This window comes from Chelon labrosus (assembly GCF_963514085.1).
Source record: "Chelon labrosus genome assembly, chromosome: 9".
Classification (NCBI taxonomy): Eukaryota; Metazoa; Chordata; class Actinopteri; order Mugiliformes; family Mugilidae; genus Chelon; species Chelon labrosus.
The window spans coordinates 11875851-11898179 of NC_140359.1; the positions used below are offsets into that span (position 1 = coordinate 11875851).

A 22329-nucleotide genomic window follows, 5' to 3' on the forward strand; every position below is an offset into this window, starting at 1 on the left:
GGAGATCTAAGGCACATACAACCTGACCTTCGGTTTTGTTTGTTACCATTATTTTGTGTGTTTCCTGCTGTCAGTCAATATAAAGGCATGAGGCAAAATAGGAGGCAACAGAAAAATGGGGCAAAGTACAGTCCTGAACATCCTTTATCAGTTTTCTGATATGCATTCATTTTATTGAGAAACTGGTAGCTGATGTTGCAGTGACCAGAGATGAACCAGCGAATGTGAGCCCAACGCCCAAATAAATTTGCCGAACTGCTATAAACCCAAATTGTCTTCTGTTTTTCGTGAAACAATCCTCCACAACACATAAAGCTAACTCATTCCTTTTGGTGTGGGTGCTTGAGGAATCATCATGTCAGTTTTAATAAGAGATGAGCTCTTTGTCTGGTTTTCATCACCACTCTGCACTTCAGTTTCTTTATGTATTCTCAAGAGATATTTGTGATAAAACCGAAATCACCAAACAAGTATGTGCTGCGACCCCGGGGTGTGCGAGCCGCGGTTGTGTTCCCACTTGAAGAGCAAAGCTACAGCGTGCTCCTGCCAGCCATCAAGGTGCATCTCATCCCTGTGTACTGGGCAGCCGTCTCGCTTTGAAGAAGGTTTTTTTTTTTTCCAAAGCAGTGTTTACCACCAGTGCTGCCTTAAAAAAGAACTTAAAAAAGAACTCAATCACTTGGGTTTGAGAGACATTTAAAATTGAGTAATTGAAAACACTTGTCTGTGTGAACGGATGTGGGCACCCCTCCAAAATGTATTCCTGAGATGCCTGGGCTGGAGTCAGATCCAGATGGGTCTGAACTGAAACCAGATGGCTGGGTGCAGGGAACATAGCCTAGGTACAACTGCATGCTGCATATAGACAGACTCCTTCTACGGTACAGGCTCTGCACTTTTGGTTCGCCTGTCTGTGTGTGTGTTTGAAGTTCATGTTATTGGGTGCACGGGGATTGTTAAAAAAGAATAACACAAATTATTTAAAATTCACAAGGGGAAAAACATGTTTTAAACCGTTTTGTTGTGGTAATGCGGAGCCTATACTGCACATTACTTCAAAAGTTTTAAACGTTGCATCGACGCTAACATATAATTCTAGTGCTTACTGAATATATTCTGCCGTTTTTAAACTGGACATATGATGTAAAATTATTGTTTTCATTGCTTTTGAACATATTTATGTGGCCCCATCTAAAGTTAATGCAGAAGTTCACATCAATTAGTATTAACTACACACTATCTAGAAAAGCAACACTCATCAACTAACCGTATGAAATTGTCACCTAACCATTAAGAAACGTCCTGTTGCATTCATAATGCTGCGACTTGCAGCGGCCTCTCCTTCTTCAGGGTCTGATTATGGTTCAAACTGGACCTGCCATGTTTTTTGTTACCAGCTTTATTTGTTCTCTTGCCTTCTTGTTTACCAGGTAACCATAGCACTCACATAAAAGGCTCCACCCGCTTCGGGTAAGGGGTGTGGCCAAAACAGCTCATCTGCATTTAAAGCTATAGGAATTAACACAGCCCATTTGGAAAAGGACTCAAACCAGACGTAAACACGCATGGTCAGAATAAATAATCTGATCAATTTTGAGCTGGATCTTGGAAGACACATTCTTGTGACATATGAATCTTACATTCATTTAAAAGTGGACAATATGAGATGATTAATTTTGGCTGAAACCAGCAACTATGGCAATGAAACATTGAACTGACTGACATTTCCAGTTAAAACAACATTTGATGTTAAACTGAGTAGTAGTGACCCTGGATTTTAGAGGTCTGATACAAAGAATAAACTAATGACATAGTTGCAAATGCTTTTTATATTTCATTATGTCCCTAGCAGATATGTGCACCACAAAAAAGTTTATCAGTGGACAAGTGTCTCAGACAGTAAATGCTAAAAGTTTCCCACAGAGAGGAGGGCTGGGGACTGATATAGAGATTCACTGAGGTCTGTGAGTGGCTTTGGCCTTTGGGAAATAGTGTGGGTCTGATAAATCAATGCATGTCAAATGTATCTTTTCACAAAAGCACTGCCCACACAAGTTTTTTCCCCCCTACATATTGCTTCAAAAGCGTTCCCATTAAAAATGTCTTCAATCAAACTTGGCAGCTTGAAACAGAAAACTGGAACAGACACACACACACACACACACACGGTGGATCGAAGACACACACGGTGTGTGTTTGGTTCAGCAGACACAATGTTTGTTTGTTTTTTTCTATGGGTTCCTGATCTGGGTGAGCAGCATCCTTTTATTTCCCTAAGGAGAAATTAGTTTCTCTTGTCTTACAGGGAAGTTAAAGTGAATAGTCAGCTACAAAACCACATCAGAACTGGGAGAACTTGCTACAGTAGGATGAATGCAGCTTTTATATCAGTATTTATAACCGCCAATATAACAAATAATGGACTGGGCATGTTAAAACCATGCAGGACCAAAAATCTAGATAACCCATATCAGGAGTGTCATAAAAATCACAATATTTCCCTCCCTGCTGTAATCTGAATCATGTACAATATAGTTTTTAATTAGTGTTTGTTCTTTGTTTTAATGATATTGAATGCAAATATCTTTTACTAAGGAACAGTGCAATGGAAAGACAAACCAGTATCACATAACCTGGTAAACAGTCATAACATGATGAATTGACAACATCCTCCCTTAAGTCAGTGAAGCATCAGCTTCGATTTGAAGGCCATAGGCTGAGGTTGTGCTACCCAAGTACTTTACATCTTTTCATGAAAAACTACACACTACATATCATGTATATAGTGAATGCTGAGTAACCATTACACGCATCAACATTTTCCTGTCGCCTGTTTCCTTTCCAAAGCAGTGAAGCACTAGTGCTCAAAAAAATACATGAAATCATGTATAGCAGTTAACTTTATCTGCAATGTTCTGGCCGTAACATTTCATGCAACAGAGCTCCAGTGTGGTTTCATTCCAGCCACCAGATGTATAGCCCTGCTATGCTACTCATATCGGATACAATTTCAGGAATGCAGATCCTCTGAGCTTTTGCATAGCGTTGAAGTCATACAGTACATCTGTCTGAGGACACTCTTAAGAAAACAAAAACTGCAAGTTTTATTCAGAATCCTACTTCTTCTAAGAATTGTAAATTCCACAAACTCACAACAAACTGAGAGTTCAATACACAGCAGTGCCTGCTAATTTCAGCCCCTCTGAGTGTTGAATACCACTCACAATGGTAAATGGGTTTAGCTGTTGAGTGTGCCCACAGAAACCAAATCTCAGTTTGTTCTTCTGGAGTTTCAATAGCCTTTAACAATACATGTGGTTTCACTAACATTGGACAAAAAACTTGATTTATGAAAGTTGTTTTTTTTAAACATCTTTTAATCACAATTCTCAGCGCTGTGAGAGCTTTATAGATGGATGTGTATTTATTTGAAGTATTTTCTCGAGATTTAGAAGTGACAGTGTCTTTTACCACTGGGCGTCTCTTGGCGGATGGCTGATGGCACCACAGGGTGCTATGTCTAATGGACAGATCCTAATTCCTTCTGTTACCACTTTGCAGAGCGGCTGCCCACAGCCCACCTCCTGTTCAAAATATTTTCCCAAAAATTAAGTGTTATTCTCATGTGAACACCACAAGCATCTGCTGCTAGAGAGAAAAACACATTATCCCCCCAGCCAAACATCACACATCAAAAACACACACACGCAATTCTGAAAGAAGGTGCAAAAACATCGTCACTGACCGGTTTTACATGTGGGTAACTGGTGTTACAGCATCTGCACTTATCTCAAACCTCAAGAATCCTGTGCTCTCCATCCCTCTAATATACCCAAAAAGCCAGAGTATATTTAGGTGTTACATTAGTTACAGCTCATATAAGTCAGTAACAGCTGACCAAACCCCCTCTTGTGGACACAAGAAGACCAGCACTGTCCTTGAGGTGACATCTTACTTTTGCTACAAATCGCCACACAAACTCGTTAAAAAGCCTCGGCGTAAACATTAGTAATACTTGTGATTCATTCGCTTGTCCTTGATAAAAGATCGAACTCCCATTTTAATACACTAATTTCAAATCTCATAATTAGCAATCTCTTAATCTCATAATTACAGAGGAAGTTGCTATCAGGCAAACAGCAATAAGCTTCGGGCAAAATTCAACTTAGATGCAAAGTGACCTCCAATCAGAGAATCAGTTCATCCACCTCAATGGAAATGAATGCAAAACTCTCACAGTGCAGCAGGCGATTTTCACTGAGTGTTTATTCTCTGTAATAGATTTGTCCTTTCAGTGAACTCTGCCCTCCATCTCCAGCGTCAGGCCAATGTTGCCTGTTACATTTCTGCAAACAAGGTGAATCACCTTCTCCTACCTGACAAAGGAATTCATTATCCTTTCTCCCCAGAGGACGGAGAAGTCGTCTTCTCAAATGTGTTTGTGGTATGGCTGTGCGCCAAAAAAGAAGACAGCGCAGTGATGTGTTAACAAGGAGGAGACGGACTTCCAGACTCATGAATAAACTCTCGGTTCACGTCTTCGGTTTCAGCTGAGGCACACCAAACCCGCGCCCCACACCCGACTTGAGTGGACAAAAAAATAAAAAAGGGGGAAGCAATAAATGCAAGAGCAGCAACATATTCGTGGAAAGCATGAATATGAGCTCAACATCTGACTCAAATCTTACATTGTTCGCACTGCTGTTGTCTTCTGTTTTTTTAGGAGTGCTGACATGACCAGGAAGCTAGCGGGCTGGTTTTTGACATACTGTTTTTTTTACACATAATTTGTAGCATGGAAAATCAGTCATTGCTCAGGAAACTTCACTTTATTGCAGCAGAATAAGACGCTAAAAGTAAAAAGAAAGGACTGCCTAAACAGGGCCATCAGAAAGGACAAATCTAAAAGGATTTAAAGTATTCAGATGATCAAAAATCACATGTCCAACATGTAACTTATGTCCTTCAGAGACTACGAAGCTGATAATGATTGACTGTGACAGTTGATAATGGCTCACTCATTAAGCTGTTATATTCATTTAATCTTCCCATTACTACGACTATTGGTGCAGCTGGCAGGAGCCCATGTTTGGATTCCCCGGCAGATATAAGATGCCAGCAGCTTGACATCATGCCAAGCTCCTGACAATGCTCTGGGAGAAATTATGGTGATGGTATAACGACTGCCAAAGACAACCACAATACAGCAGACAGACATGAATGGGCGTGCTCCACTCTATGAATTGCCAAAGAAAAGTTATTTGACAGAAGGTGCAGAAAAATATTTGAAGACTCTTTCTTAATGTGACAGCTTCGGCGCACGGAGACGTCTGGTAATGAACTTCAAGCATTTTCAGGAATGAGTTAGGGAAGCGGGTTTCTGCTCTAAATCTGCATCTGAATCCTCGACAGGACATTTCTGTTTCCCAGTGTCTGATTCTGTCTGAAATGTAAGAGCGCTGCAGTGGGTGAAGAGGCGTGAGGCCTCCTTGATAAATGATAGCTCAGAGTCCCACACACCATCCTCTCCACGTCGGCACGTGCTACTGCAAGTTAGCGGACTCTAAGCCAACACTTTGCAGTTTTAGGAAGAGGGAAATAGTCAACAGCAGTCATCCACACTTTATATCAACAACCTGGGTAGTCTATTTCCATGTTGAGTAGATTCCCTAAGCTAAAGCAACAATGGTGTCATCGTTGAGCATGGTGCAGGAAAATGTTGGAGTGATAAAGAAGACCTGCCATTTGAATGTTCGCAGTTGATATTTGGACAAAGCTGTTTGGGTATGGCAAAGTACGCACAACATTTGACTAAACAATTGATTGGTGAAATTTGTCTGGTCAAGCTCTTTGCATCTGATGATGTAAGGGACTGTAGAAAATTATTTGTTGTGGAGAAGAAGGCTGAATTTCCTGCTTCCCTTTTAAGGAAAGTGAAATCGGACTCAGTGGTAGAAATATTTTCCCTATGATTCATTCATTCACTCATTATCTATTACCACTTGTCCTCTAGAGGGTCATGGGGGTGCTGGAGCCTATCCCAGCTATAAGTGGGCACGAGGTCTGATTTTAGGAAATAAAGACCATCCACATATAACATGATTTGTTTGTCGCTTTGTAGCTGACAGTTGGTCTGTGGTGGACGTTCCAGTCCCTGCTTGCCTAGGTAACTCTTGTATATTTCCCACCTCAGAATGTTTCCATGTGAAACAAACACAAAAATATTGCTAGCATGCCAGTTCTTCTTGCCGTCACAGCTCTCTGTTTGAAATACAGTCAAGGACTAAGCTGCTCTATCTGGGTTCACCCCATGCTCCAAAGCCCCTATCAGGTTAAGTCTGTGGCAGATGCCAAAGTAAAGGATGGAGTTTCCTTGCAGTAAATGTTACCTCGTCGGTTACCTCGTCTCAAAGTTGAGATTAGTCTGACTTGGTACCCACCCACTCTGCAATGCCAAAGGTTTTTTACACCTTTCATGGGTGCAGCTCGCTAGCTTTCCACTGCCACTCGGTTGCATTGTCAAAAAATATGCGGGATCAGCCAGAAGTGTAGGCTCCTCTAGCTCGTGTTTACGCCGTTGTTGGTTCATGTCACTGCAAAGACAGTGTTGTTTATGTGCTTCTCCCTCTTCATGTTGCCCTCTTCTGCGGTTATTTCCTTTCTGGTTTAAATCCAACCTTTCCACTAATCAGCCTTCGACTGCACGCAGAGCAAACGCACCCAAATTTCACCTTGCTAGTAAAACAAGTTACCAGTGTGTGATACAGAGTTTAGGAGGTAACAGGTTAGTTACAGTTAAAAAAGGCTTAATATATTCATTATATATATTAGACTGTGTGTGTGTGTGTGTTTTTTTTTTTATCAGAGTTAAATGTTTGGTCAATATACACATATCATTTAGTAAATTAAAATTGTGTCAGTGTTAAAAATATTGTTTTGAGCATTAACTCCCCATGTCCTTCCAAAATGAATGTTCTTACAGCCCCTTACTTTTACCTTTATGTTATGTGGTTTTATGTCAGTATGCATACATGTATATGGACCTTCAAATGTGTATATATGTTCAGTTCTTATTCTGTTTAAATTTAAATTATTTGTAGAATAAGACAACTCATTATTCCTGGGACTGATCTGAAATCGCGTATTTAAGTCAGGGAACACCTCATATTTGTTGGATATTACAGTGATGCAGCTGAAGCAGAAAATACATGGAGAGCTATATAAATGGAAATAGGCACTTAAGTAGAACTTGTAGTATTTATTTAATGGCTTAATAACATTTTGTGTCATTACCCGAAATAATGGTCAAAGCCTGGATGTCCAGCTATATGACCGGCCGCTGTTAAATCATTTTATCAATTAGTAGTGGAGAGACCCGGACCACGGTCCTGAATACTGCGTTCTGATTGGTCCAACCGCAGAACTCATTCAGCGCTCCCATATAAACCCGTGCAGACTTGACATCGGTGCTATCTGTCATGCAAGTCCAAAGGATAGTGAGGAGTCCAGTGTAGAGAAACTGCTTGCAGAAATTGCTTGAGATAGCCCACGTTTGTTCTGTTTTTGCGCAGCAGAAGCTTTTGGAGCGTTATTCTTATGATTTACACACAAAGCAGGAGGCGTCTTTTTACATTTAGTTGTATCATCTGTATTGAGAGGACGATGCGTTTGAGGACCGGACTTTTTCTCCTGATGGTGCTGAATGCATCTGCATATGAACTGGATCAAAACGAGTCCTATTCGCCCAGGAGAGCACGCTTTTCTGCCAATAGCCCTGGTAAGTAACACGCTGTTTCCATATGCATATCTCAGAGTGCACTGCTTGCTCTTTTTTCTTTACACACCATTTATAGAATGTACAGCCTTACATTTGCTCGCATACTATGTGGATGTTGTTATTTTTTTTTTAATCACATTTTTTATTTGGCCTATGCAGCCTTTTCTGTCTAAACGAGCGCGTTGATTCTCGGAGAAGGCTGCGGGATTAACGCTGTGGTTTTTGCCGGTGTCCTGCCGGCAACAGATGAGCATGGAGCTTGGTGCTGACACCTGAGAGTGCAGGCTGTGTCATGCTGTTAGTCTCTTTCTCTTGGCTTTGGCTGCTGCATTATAGTGGACTTTAGGGGGTTTCAGTCCATAAAACATAACGTTTCCTGTGTGGGCTTCCTGTGGAGCCTTGAAGTCAGAAAAAGAAGTAGGTTACACCATTGTACCTTTTCCCTCAGCAATCCTCAGAAGAAGAAAAAGCTAACCTGCTTGTCACTGGGGCTGTGCCTTTTGGAAAAAAAAAAAATGCAATCCTATTAGTTGTCATTTTTATCTTTTCAAAAGAACAAAATCTGTCACGAAATCGTACTGCAAAGTACAGACCTGTACGGCTTCATTCAAATGTTGACTTTTCCTTTTAATACAATGGTACAGCTCAGGGATAAAAGGCAGTGGGTAACAGGGATGCTCATTCCATTCTGCAAGAATTGCTTCATCATCATAAGATTTGCAGCTCACTCTCTGTATTTTGAGAGCAATCTCTGGTCCCCAATGGCAGGCAGACCTTATCTGACTGTGCAGGTCAACATGGGGCCCCAGATTCAAAGGTTGCCAAGTAGGCTTAGGCTCCTCAGTGACATTTCTTAATGGTTATTACAAAGGATTTGAATCGGGCTGCTTGCCATCTCAGTGGATTCTCAGATGAAGAATAAGTAAGGCCAACTATCTGGATACACTGATTTACAGATTATGTTTTACAGCTCTGCCTCAGTGTATAATTTCAGCTGCATGGACTTTGAGCCGTGTCCCTTATGGACAAGATCAGTTTTTGGCACATAAATCAAAAGACTGAATACTGCTGCAGGGTGGCTGTTGGAAAGGTTTTGCAAAGATGGAGAACGGTGTTGCTGGTGGGTTAGTCGGCATACTACAGTAACTATTCAAATCACGTGACACGCTAAAATAAGTACGGCAGCGTTTTCTAAATGTATTTCGTTATGTATGTATGTGAACGGGAGCAAATCTGGATATTTAACTAGAATTAGGTCATATGGTTTGGAGTCCTGAAATTCAGTTTGACAGTTAAAGCTCATGTAAATAACCGGTGGCGGTGTGCTCCAGTGTGTGTGCAAAGGATACAAGTGGACGTCTATGTGTGTCTACAGGCACGCCAACAATTTTCAGGAAACTCTTTGGTATTTCTGTTCATCCAAGTGCTGCTGAAAAGAACCAAACAGTGGAATACAAGTCGCTGCCAAGAGAAAAGTGCAACAGTGCCAAATAGTGTCTGAGCCTCTTAGAGTTGTAAGGTGTCCAATCTCTAGTCAAGTCACTGTTTGCCCCGGGTGACTGTGTGTCTTTTGTGAACCACTAAAATATGAAAATACTCCTTTGTCCGCTGCATTTTTTTTTTTTTTTTTTTTTTAGCGCTGAAACCCTGGCAACCCTTGTGTAATGAGCTCAATGAGTGTGCAGTGATTCCCAGTGAAGCCACTGTTGGCTCCCCTGCTGATGGTTCATTCTCTGTGCCCACAGCAGATGTGGCACGCTGTCTCAACAGTGCCCTCCAAGTTGGCTGCGGAGCCTTCGCCTGCCTGGAAAACTCAACTTGTGACACAGATGGCATGCATGACATTTGCAAGTCCTTCCTATACAGTGCTGCTAAATTTGACACTCAGGTACACACTTTATTTCTCACTTTCTTCCTGCACTTCGTGAGCTGCGTAGGATTACATGGGTGTGACTATCAGGGCAAGAATGTGTAAGCACCCCTGTTTTTTTCCTTTGTTTTTGTTTTCCTACAGGGTAAAGCATTTGTGAAGGACAGCCTTAAGTGCATTGCTAATGGCATCACCTCGAAGGCATTCCCCACCATCCGCCGCTGCTCCACCTTCCAAAGAATGATATCTGAAGTCCAAGAGGAGTGTTACAGCAAGCTGGATATCTGCACTGTTGCCCGATCTAACCCAGATGCTATTGGTGAAGTGGCACAGCTACCGAGTCACTTCCCCAATAGGTGAGCTCTTACTCTACCGTATGCACTCCACAAGTTATCGTCAGGACAAAATAGCAGTCACTGCAGAATTGCAGCCCCTCTTTAGACTGAAAAGCTCCCGTAATGATCAATAAGACAGTGACATTTAACTGTAGTTAGTTTTGAATGAATGAGAGACACATTTAAGTGCGTTTTACAAATATACAAATACATGCCCCTTCAGCCTGGATTTACTGAAGTCATCTGTTGTGCTGACAACATTTGTATTGATTTCCATGTTTTGGTTACCATCTGCTTCATACATTCTTTCATACAATGAAAGAAAATCAAACAGGAATATCAAGTTTGGATGTTTTGGTTCCTATTGTTGCTGTAATACATGAAGGATTGCATTTTGGGTGGTGGATACAAAATAATAGGAGGGTGGAGCACAAAGCTTTGCTGTGACTGGAGCCGGGATGGCTACTCCCATATAGATGACATGAGACCATACAGCATGTGTGAAAATACAGAGAAATCCTATACTACTATAGTATTTCACTACTACTTAAAAATTAATTCTGCAGTGATTCGTTGTCCTAGGTTTTATGGTAAGCTGCTACAGAGCCTGATGGACTGTGATGAGGACACGGTGGATCGCGTTAGGACCAGCATGGTGTCGCGGCTGGGCCCAGAGATGACCATGCTTATTCAGCTGCTGCAGAACAAGCCCTGCCCATCCACTGCTGCGGCTGCAGCTGCCGCCATCCCAACTGGAGCGGAGGGCCGTGGGAGCTGGCGCTGGTCCATGGGTCCCCATATGTACAAGATCCAGCCTAATCTGCGAAACAGAGACTCTGCCAGTCATTTTGGCAAAAAACGCTCTGCTAGTGACAGCTCCTAACTTCCACTCATATTCAGAAAACTCCACACACTCCTCAAAACATCACAAAAGCTCCTCTATTCCCTAAAGGTGATAAACTCCATTCCTCTGCTAGACTGGAAGTTACCGAAATATGCACCTCTAGGGAATGTCGGACCTCCCATAGAGTTGATATCAGTTTGATTGTTGTTATATTGTATATCCTACACTTTAGGCTTGAGAGAACCCCTCTTCCATGGACTGTTCTCAAACGTGTCCGCTCACAGTTAGTGTTGAACATGTGGCTGTTGCATTTGTGCAACATGGTCCTGTTCACTCCTCTTCACATCCTCCAGCAGAGATGAATCCTAAAGAAGTCTTTTGATGCCAAGCCAAAAAAAATGAGAAAAAAAAAAAAATAGCCATAGTGGTTCACGCCTCTAGAGCACAAGCCAGTACTTTAAAAGACAAAAACACTATTTCATAATTCTGACATTTGTACATGGATAGAAATCAGTCGTTGGAATATTATTGATTCGTTTTTAGAGATGGGAAATTATTGGTAGATGTATCTAATATTTCAGCAACGAAATAGGTCAAATTGTGAGCATGAGATGTGGAGTGAGTTTCATAGCGTTTTTGTTTTTTTCTGACATAACACTTAAATGTACTGTATACTAAGTTATCAGAGACAGCCATAGCTAGCCCTCTAAAAGAGAGTGCTCATACGGAGTGAGGTCTGCAGAGGTTTCATGATAACCTTTGAGAGGTTACCTTAAACTGACCAAAAAACTTCAAACTGCCCTGAATGCTATTCATGAAAATACCAAAATTCTGTATAGCTATAGCACTTATAATTATTATTTTTTTTCTGATGGCATATGTAGCCTTGGTCATGTGTTTCGAATCATTAATCCTGCACACACTGTAAGGATTGTCCAGGTCATGGCCAAGTCTATCAGAGAAAGTCCTTTTTGCATCTTTTATCCAGACACTTGCAATGCATAAGACTGTTGAGCTCTATGCGAGTCGTGTTTAGTTGGATCTGTGTCCATGGTCTTAACTCAGTGTGAAGCAGTCGTGTATGTGCAGTAGCTGATTAGCACGTTCACCAATGAGACTGAGAGCAGCCATCTTCTTGGACTGATGATCATCATTCTCTGAGGTGAATCACGTGACATACACACTGGCTTCCAATGTCAAGATGGAGAATGACTATTTAAAATAAGCCTTGTTGGAATGATATTTATTTTCCTACTATATTATTTAATGTTTTTTATTTTTTATTTTAATGCATTATTGTAGTTTTAATTAGTTTACAGATGTTAACAAAAAGCAGTTCAGTCATGGCTCCTATTTAAACATGAGCTCTATGCCAAAAAACAGAGTGAGGTGACACTCACCGAGTGACTGAATGGGACCCATGTCATGACTCTGTGCTGGCCATAGGGGAACAAGGTTGGTCATTCAGGTAAGGTGAATCTACTTCATGGGTGTTACAAGGGACCACAACAAAACATTAGCTTAGTTTTGACACACTTTCTGGTTTTAAAAAAAAGGTTGTCGCTGCAGCTGCTAGTTGCGCATGTTCAGTGCCGAGGGTTTGTGTACATTATTGATGATTGAACAGGTATAATGACAGTTAAACAAACACCAGCATTAAGTGCCCTGTTCGGAACAGCGTTGTACATGATCGCTTCTCCTACGTGAAACATAAATACAAGCAATGTAAGAAATACGACCATAAAATTAACTAAAATGTTAGGAAACTGATGAAGTTGCATTCCCATCCAAAGTACCCTAAACTATTTGCCCCAGTAACCTTTCGTCAAGGGTTGTATGTATTTCTAAAAACCTGTAATTTTTCATGCAGCTATACAGCGTGTTCCACTCCAGTCCAGTAGGTGGCAGTACTGCAAAATACCATACAACAACAATTACACTATATAAAGTGATTGACAGGCGTCAGTGAGACTCAACAACAATGCAACAACAGTAACCATGACAGAGAGTAAACTGTGTTTGTGTTGCTCTTAATTCACTGCTTTGTTAGCAGTCAGAGTCACTGCTGTAGTTAAATTCAATATACATGAAATGCTACACTTGAAGAAAGCATACAAATTTTACAAGCTACTGCAGAGATTAAATGTTGGGAGTACTCAACCAATCAGAAATGCTCAACATTATAAGTCCAAAAGTTCCTGCTCATTTGAAAAGTGCTACCAACTGAGGGGAGACTTTTAATGTCATTGTAACTTAATGCAGACCCTGGTAACTGCAGTGGAAACAAGTCCATAGGTTCCTAGGCCCTGGGTCAAGCCTGCAGTGGAAACGGTAACAAATCATCATTCAGAATCAGTAGATTGATGTAGAAGCATAGTGACTATGAAGGGTCTTAATGCTGGTGTATGCTTTGATCTGTATGCAGTGGATAGATGGTGGTTTGGCACCATAACGTCAGTAAGATAATCAGTGACTTAGAGTACATTACAGATATTTGTTCACATTGAAAATGCAATATAGAAGTTAACTTTGAAGCAGGGTCGGGTTCAGTTCACTAGCAAACAAAAATAATTCTGAAAACACCTTTGATTAAAAATTCTAACTGCGCGATTGGTCATCTTCAACAAATTAATTTATAAGTCAGTTAGATTTGATTTTCTTTCTTTGACTTCTTGAAATGAACGGAACCCACTCCTGTCTGAGAAAAGGTGAATTTGTATATTGAAGCACAGAGCAGATGTTTTATTTTTCAGTGTCTATTTAATAGCTATGTTAAGAATTCCAAACTATGCAATAATCCCACACAAAGGATTCACAGCAACACAGAAATTGACCTTTATTTCATTCAGTGCCAGCCAATGCTGTGTGATTGAAGCAGCAGCATGTGTGAACTCATACTACACTCACGGTGTGAAGGCATTGCTCCGCTACGATGCTTTCTGTTTCTGTGTTTTTTTGTAAACTAGCACTCCTTTTAGTCTGTGTTTCTTTTGCGTCATGCGATGCGAAACAACAGCTGAAGGAATCACTTGGGAAGTTAAGAGCTATAGTCACACTGTAGTATATCCTAGCTTATATTTTATGTTAAATATGCACTTTGCATCTTAACCACTATAAAGGGCATTGAAACATTCAGTACATGTGCAACTGAGGCATATTTTATTCACCTGGTGAATGGAGATGAGTTTGAATATTTCGCATCCTGAAGGGTCGGGGCTTCTTCATGTACTATTGATACATATGTCTGTATCTCTGTTGTCCATGGGTAAATCCAAAACCCAACAGCTGCTGCTAAGCTATTACTACCCTGTATGATGCTGTGCGGATGCCTCTCTACTGTGGTCGCTCTGATCTGTCTACACACAGTGAGCTCAGCATCGGCCCACATTTACATTTTAAAACACCCAGCCATGTTTCATATTTATTTTCTACAAACATTCCTTGTGTCAAAAGATATTTGGCAAGGGCAAATTGACTGTTTCCTCACCAAGTCTCATGTAATGGAATTTATGGAGAATGTACCTGTATACTGAATGTCTCTTTCGACAAGGACATGCCCACGTTAGATGACCGATGAAGGCTATTAGGGGGAAAAGGGAAAAAAATTACTTTGATTTCTTTCTGTTTTAGATTTTAATTCAAGTGTAGGGGGCTTACGGTGGTACTGGAATATTGTTAAATGGACCCATGGTGAGTTTTGTGAAACTGTTCCTGTCAATACTAGAGACAAAAAATCTCCCTCTCTTCTGGCACTTCATGGTACTCTTTCCTCTCAAGACTTGAAATAGATTGATAAATGTTGTTGTGCTTAAACAAAATCAAAAAGCTTCGGTGACTAGTAAAGTTTATTTTGTATTCATATATATAAGTGACAGTTATTTTACTATCAGATTCAAAAAGATTACTGAAGATCCTGATACAGATGCTACGTATGTAACGCATGATTGACCCTTGTGAATCACTTGCACTTTAAAATATACCCATATACATATATGCCCATACTGTGTATATGTTTGGGTTTTTTCTCTGTACTGAAAAGTCATGAAAGATACAGATGCATCAATTGTGTGTCTTTTGCTGAACAGAAATAAAATATTTATCATATCTGGCATATGGTATGAAATTTGTTGCTTTGCTCTCGTTTTGGATCCGTTCAAATTTGAAGATTTGTGTTTTACAGTACGTTCTTCTCCATCAGAAAAGTGTCAAGGACTCATTGACTTTAAAAAAGGTTTCTAACTCTGAAGATGCATTTATGCCCTGACTGTAAAAGCTGTTTGGGAACGTGTTCATAGGTGGAAAGGTCAAGACTCCAGCAGCACTTGTAAACCAATAATGTACATGCACGTATACAGTGCATATAAGCCGGGGCTTGGGCTTGGTCATGTGGCATCAGGCCAGCCAATCACATACCTCCACATACATATACTGTACACCAACCAGGGAACAGCTAATAGCGTAGGCTGGGCATATAGAGTGGATTGGGTATATTAACATGTGGTTTCCCGCCTATCATTGAACCAGACAGCCAAAAGAGAGGAATGCCCTGTGGAGGTTAATAAAAATCATGAAAAACGATAAAAACCGTATAAACGGGCCACATAAAGGATACAAAAGTGTGTACAGTATATGCAAAAGAGTTAAAAAAATTAAAATCAAATAAATAAAAATTATACAAAAAGACATAAGATATACACAGATTAAAACAAAACCAACTAAAACACTATAAAACCACTCAGTAAAAGAAGATTTTTAAAGAGAAAATCCAAAATCCTTCCCTCTTTTTTCAGATAAAATTGACATTACCTCTTTGACTGGGCTTAATAGTTTCTGTGCCTGAAAAAAAAAAAAAAAAAGAACAAACATCTCTTCTGTGGCCTGATACCACATGACCAAGCCCACCTTGCAGATGCCCTATTGGCTTATATGTATATGTGCATGTACATGATTGGTTGTTCCCATTTAAAATGAGACATTCTTCACTTCGTACATTATTTAAATTGTCCTTCGCAGTGTGTTTCTTGATGACCATGATGAAGGCCACGAGCTGAAAAGCATCAGTCTAATTAATTTTAGTCTAGAAAAATGCTGTAAAGTGGAGTCTTGACCTTTCCACAATTTCTTCAATTTCTTTTCATAGACATACAACTTTTTCTGCATGTTCATAGGTGCCATAAAAAAAAACTCAATACACATGAAGGCGGAAGTACCAAACCCTAAAATTATTTGTCAAAGTGACAGTGCACTGCTGTGTGACGAAGACTTGTGTGTTTTCTGAAACACTTGGTGAATTGCTAAGTCCCTCCATCGCCTCCCCTTCCACCGCACCACAAAATCTACAATAAATGTGTCACCCGTGACACCACAATAATATCCGGGGCTATTAACGTTCCTAATTTCCTCAGCTACATGAAAAAATGAAAAGAGGTCAGTCCTCGGGTTGCAATCATCTAAAACATTTGGTGCCACCTTCCAAAGAGCTGCATCTGTGAAGCTTAAACTCTAGAAAAAGCTGGTGATCATTGAACCTTGACCCGAGGTAGTCATTCAGCTGGTGCGTTGTAGCACATATGAACCAGTGAATTTGGGGAACAGACTCAGACGTCCTGAAATTTAAAAATCAAGCCTACCACACTGGGGATTGGGTATATGATAAAAAATGTACATTGGGAATGTGGAGCCTACTTGTGAATACTGGAGTCGAGATTTGGATTAAACTGCACATAAAATGCTACTGTAGTGACAATGGCAGTTGCAGCAAGTGAACAGGGCTTTAGTCCGTATACTCTTCTTGTGGCTCTGTTTTGGTCTCCTCCAGCTCCAGAGGAAAACGTTTAGATCTTCAGCTGCTCCATGCTCGACTGCTTTCCACAATCTTTCCTCTGTGGTGTATGATTCTGAATGTGCATTTGGCTTTTAGAGATGTTCTGAAACCGAAAACATTTAAGGTTGCAGAGGAAGTCCTATATTTCTACAGCTGTAGGCAACTGCAGGGTCAGATTGACGATTATCTGTAGGTACATCAGCACAAGCCACCTCTTTCACATCATGCATCGTCACTCGATACACTGTTAATATAAAAACATTGATTAGAGCCACCTAAAATATGCTGCCATAAAGAGAAAAGTGCATTGGATATGTGTCATGTGAGAGCAGCAGAGGAATCAAGTAGACCGCCTGGCTTTATTTCATTTCTGCTCACGATATGCTTGTCCTAGAGGTGGTGAGCCAATATGGCACCACCTTCCTCTTACAGCCTGAGCTCCTTTAGCCATCAAGTGCTTTCATGACACGGACCCTGCCTAGCTAGGATTCATCTAGAAAGGTGCCAGTTTTCCTATAATAAGAATCAAGATTCCCCTTCTGATGTACGTTCTGTGAAATTGCTGCAAACTGACCTATACTGCCTCTGTAGGGGTATGGCAGATCCTGATCATATAGCTCTCAGCTCTGCTTCCATGTCAAAGAATATACATTATACAGAGATCTCTCATTTAGGGCTCCGTCTTTATAGCACTCAGTAGATTGTGTTATTTCTTGTCACAAGTTTGAGTTCAAACCTACAGCTTTACTCTTTCTACACATTGTTTTTTAAAGGAATGATTCCAAAAAATGAGTATTGTATCAGTACTGTGTTGCTTATTCTGAAACGAACAGGATACCACATCCTTTGCAGTGCGTGACGAGATAGATTCTCGATTAAGTGCAAATCATTGTAACGTAACATTGCTACGGTTTAGCACATAGAGCCCCAGTACGTGTGACAAATCTTGCAGGAGCCATGAAGGAAGCTGAAGGACACCTCCTGATGAAAATGAACTTTCTTAAACTTCCGCACAAACGAGCTGAAACTGCAAAGTGACTGTTTGGCTCGAGAGCCCGAGGAAAAGAGGGGGCAGAACGCAAGAGGCTCCGTGGACGCTAATCTCAGTCAGAGGGAGATATAATTTCATGCCTATTTAGAGAAGAGTCCTGAAGGGCTTTCTCATCAGCCGCTCTCCAGTCTCATGGATAGGTGATGCAGCAGCTCTGCACACAGATTCTATCATCTCCTTCTTTAAAGAGACATTCACTCTCAACTCATCAGGCAGGACGGACAGAGCACAACACTGTTGAATTTTTTTCCCATTATGGTCCATTTGAAAAATCTGCCTCTCACTCTTTCTTCCCAGTTGCATAGCTGCAATTATGTAGTGGGCAACTTTTAAAAGCAATTGGGATGGAATTACTGCTTTCAACACACAGAAAAAAAAAAAAAATCTCGTTGCCAGGAAACATTTGAACAGATTTTTGACCCTGCCTATTCACTTTGTTGCCTGTTGCTTGGACTGCTGCCGAGTGTATCACCACCCTGACAATCACAACCACAGTAATAATGAATAATGGCGAAATTAGAATATCATTATGCAGATGCAATTCATACCATCTGCTTGTGTTTTTTTATGCAACGTTGCTGCTTTTTAAATCTGGTAGTGAAGCAGTGCTAGCAGATACAGTGTTATAGGACCTTCTGCTTTGAATTGTATGAACCTCCTGCACCTGCACGTCTGTAAAATACATCTGCCTGCAATGCTTATAGTGTTGCACAAATACGAGCAATAAATGCATGCATTTCTTCCAGGCAGATCCATGGGAGTGCACTCATTTGCACAGCATTATAGGGTGCTGCATGGCCTCCTTGGGCAAACAAAGTGACCCTGAGGTCAGTGATTACAAACGGCGGCAGAGTTTCCAATCTGGAGATAAGCAACAAAACCGCCATTGTTTTAACCTCTTGATCAAATTCTGGGGGAGGAAAGCAATGTATCCATAGTGCATGCATAGAGCGAGCAATTTGATGGGACAAATGAACAATGCACTGTGGTTAGTGCGGTACGGCAATTACTTCTCCCCTCTCCCAGTGTGTTTTATATTCATTATGTCCTTCTCTTTCCCATGAAACTTGTGGCATATTCATCAGCAGTGTGACAAATTAGATGTGCAGTGAAATGGAGTATGACTGAGAGCAGTGGAAGATTAGATCCACTCCAATCTTACCCAGCAATCACTATCCCTTCATTTCTGTGGGGAAATACCCAAGGACGGGAAAGAAAATTAGATCAAATTTGACTGAAGAAAGAGCTGGAGTGGTGGGGGGAAGAGATGAAACAGAGCTTTTTCCATTTCTGCCAAAGCATCTCTCTCAAAGCATTGGTCTTGGAAATGCGATGCAGTTTAAGGTTCAGAACATGCCCAGTATGTAAAACGTAACCTTTATTCAGTTGCACAGAAAATATAGATGTGTTCAGCGCATTCTGTCCTCATCCGTTTTTTTCCCCTCCATTTGCACACTTTATGCACCGAACGTCTGCCAACTGAGGCTCAGATTCTGCCCCTTCACGAGTGCAGCTGAAATGCTCTTGACCACTCTCAAATGTTGCTTCCTCTTGCCGAAACTGACTATTTTAACAGCTCTTCAACCGAACGCTGGAAACCATACGCAGGTTTAACTAATATGGGTGAAACCGCGTTCCACACAGTTTTTTGGGGTTTTTTTAGAAGAGAATATGTGGCTTTACTTGCAAGAAAGTTGCACGCTTCTTGCCTTTCTGCGAAAACGGGTGGAAACTTTTAGACTGCACAAGGAAACATGCCCGCACAAGACTGACCTACAGATAAGAAACTCACATGCACGACTGTCCAAAGAAAACTTCCCAAGAAGATCTCAAGAAAAAGACAATGGACACGATGATATTAAGATACTGTACACACACTAGAAGGAACTCCCAGTCATACAGAAACACTGAATTTGATGCAAAAGTGGATTTGCACTAACATGTTCTATAATATAAGTGTGAATTCGACAATAGTACAATAAATATTACATTAAATAAATGATATTCTCTCACTGGTCATCAAGTGTGGAGAAATGCATTTGGAATTAATAAAGTATAACAGAGACATCTAGTGGCCGAAAAACAGACTACACCGATTTCTTCATCCAGGAAATAAAGCTTCTGCCAACAAATGTTAATTTCATGTGAAAAGACAAAACCACAAGCACTCCTCACTTTAGCCAAAGTCTGCACAGTGATGCAGCAGTCTGTCATGTCAGGTTTAAATGGCTGTTTCAAAACAGCTATTGTGCTTTTTGTTCCGCTATTTCAGAGATCTGTTACTATTCCTCATTCATCATTTTGTTTATATCAGTTTTTTTTTTTTAAAGAACGATCTAAATTTGCCGTTAGAAAACACAAACATACTAAAGACTTGCAGATGGTGCTCTGTTACATCAATGTCTCTTTACTAGGATTCATAAACCAATCCATAATAATGATGGTTTGAGGTAAAATGTTATCTGAAACACTGACTGAAATATGCAGTGATGGAAATAATGATCAGTTGTAAACAATTTTGACAGGATGAAGCTGATGACCCTTGAACTTCCTACAGTTTTGTGCAAAATATGTCCACACGTGTACATCAATATCTTCCTATTTAACTTTGGATCAGAGATACTACAAACAAAGGCAATGAAGCATTTTAATGGTGCACGTAACAGTAGCTGTGATAATTAGGTACATAATGGGATTTTTCAGGGACAAAGTTTGGGATTCCTTTCAAGGGGTGTAAACATAACTGGTAATTTTCTTCTCTAGTTGAAGATTAAATGTCCAAAAACTATTACTAGAAAAATTGCTCCGTTATATTTATTTTAAGGTCACATGCAGTCCAAACATTTCAAAATGAATGTACAGTACCAATCAGTCATCCTCCAGATCAGTTACTTTCCGAAGTAACGGCCATTTTTTCCCTCATTATTAAGTTTTCTGAGCCATCTGCATGATACTTTCCAAACATATACTGTGTGCACTGTGATTCAAGATTCGAGCCACATTAATCACTTTTGCAGTATGTTAGTGTCTGGTGCTGTTAAACTGCACTGAAATAAACACAGAAGGAAGTGTTTCAGTTATTTTGCCTACTACTTTGGGGTTGTCAAAATAACAGAAACAATCTGTCAGTACAATTCAATAGTACTACAAACTTCAATCTCCTAAATGAAAACACAATTGAATTGAAAGCTCTCTCTGTTATTTAAAAGAAAAAAGCTGAATACCGTGACTGTTGTGAGGCTAAGACTGAGTGCAGGACTGTTATATTAGAAAGCATTTGTTTTCAGTAGTGTATCTAATAAACTGGAAAGTGACTGTATATGCAGACATGACACAAACAATAACTACTTTTACTGTGATAACTACACCTACTGTAAAACCACACTAGAATACGGACATGTAAAAACCTACTTCCACAGCATCAAGTGTGATAATAACAATGGTCAGAGTTTTAAACTCAATTTTAATCTGGTATTTCTCCGCCACAAATTTCAGTCTTGATTTCCTGGACATTTTTGTGTCAGGAACAGGAACAGATAGACCTCTCTGAAGCCACTAATGTCCTGGGTACATTTTTAACATGCTGATACTTCGGTGGTGGCGGAGACCATTTCTAACCACTGGCGCACCCTGCTGCCTAGAGTAGCATCCTTCAGCTTCAGTGAGCTTCTTTATAACCCGCAGTGCATATGTTGGAGAATGTAAGAAAACGCTCCCATATCTAATGTCTAGAAGAGTCTCTTTCCTGAAAGGAAATGTCAGTGTCACATAACATTTTGATGAGCATCTTTAGTTGCATATAGGCCATAGGAAGACTGGGTTCAGTTTCAGTCAGCGTAAGCCAACGCTATCTCGTCTTTCAGCTGCTATCAGCCACCTATTTTGCTGTATGATGAATTAGGGGTAGTTGTGGTAAACTGTACTTAGCTAGCTTCTTGTGTTACAGCGAGGACACATATGGTGGAATCAATGGGAAAGGCTTTGATTTTAAAGCAACAGTGGACACAGAAACTCAGAGAGAGCATTGCTCCGAGCCTTCGGAGAAAACTGCTGCAGCAATTAAGTAATTTACTCATCAAACCGGACACCCTGAAATCCCCAATGTGTCAAACAATTGACAGTTGGGTTTTTTTCACCATCTGCTTTTGAAGTTCAGGTTTCTTGGTTTGTCAGTTTGTTTCACTGAATGTGGACGGTTACGAATCCGGGCATTGCACCGGGTTTTGAGGTCTTTTTAAACTGTAAAAGAACAGATCCAGGGAGCAGCTAAAGCACATGTAATAATACACCAAATAAAACAATATGACATAAATAAAGCAATCAAAGACATCAGTCCCAGCAGAAGGTCTTAACGCATGTTTTACCACCATATTTTATACTTTACAGTACGAGAGCAGACTGCTATTGCCATTAACTTTTGAACTTTATATCTGAAAACATTTCCCTCCTGGGGGTCTCTCCTCTGAGGTTTACTGGCTACTACCAACTGAGAGGAGACTCTGGGAGGCCAAGAAGTAGTTTTGTTTGTTTTGTTGAATTATTTCAGCTTTGATGTAGACTGGTTTTCATAATGTCCTGAACTGAAGAAGCCCCTGTAGCAAATTACCAGCCAGCTGCAGTCAGACTTG

The 22329-nt window shown here is 40.5% G+C and overlaps 1 protein-coding gene across 1 annotated transcript; it reads left to right on the plus strand.

The window, feature by feature from the left end:
- The first annotated feature begins 7192 nt into the window (after positions 1-7192).
- stc1 (stanniocalcin 1) lies at positions 7193-15431 on the plus strand. Its single transcript, XM_084551872.1, has 4 exons — positions 7193-7777; positions 9523-9665; positions 9792-10003; positions 10565-15431. The coding sequence occupies exons 1-4, from the start codon at positions 7597-7599 to the stop codon at positions 10863-10865; spliced, it is 837 nt and encodes a 278-aa protein (XP_084407998.1). The 5' UTR covers positions 7193-7596; the 3' UTR covers positions 10866-15431.
- The last annotated feature ends 6898 nt before the right edge of the window (positions 15432-22329 follow it).

Excerpts from the sequence above, each read along its gene's own strand:
- stc1 (XM_084551872.1), top strand. The coding sequence starts at position 7,597 with ATGATTTACACACAAAGCAGGAGGCGTCTTTTTACATTTAGTTGTATC. Across the intron at positions 9,666-9,791 it reads CTGCTAAATTTGACACTCAG|GGTAAAGCATTTGTGAAGGA; the intron begins GTACACACTTTA and ends GTTTTCCTACAG. Across the intron at positions 10,004-10,564 it reads CCGAGTCACTTCCCCAATAG|GTTTTATGGTAAGCTGCTAC; the intron begins GTGAGCTCTTAC and ends TCGTTGTCCTAG.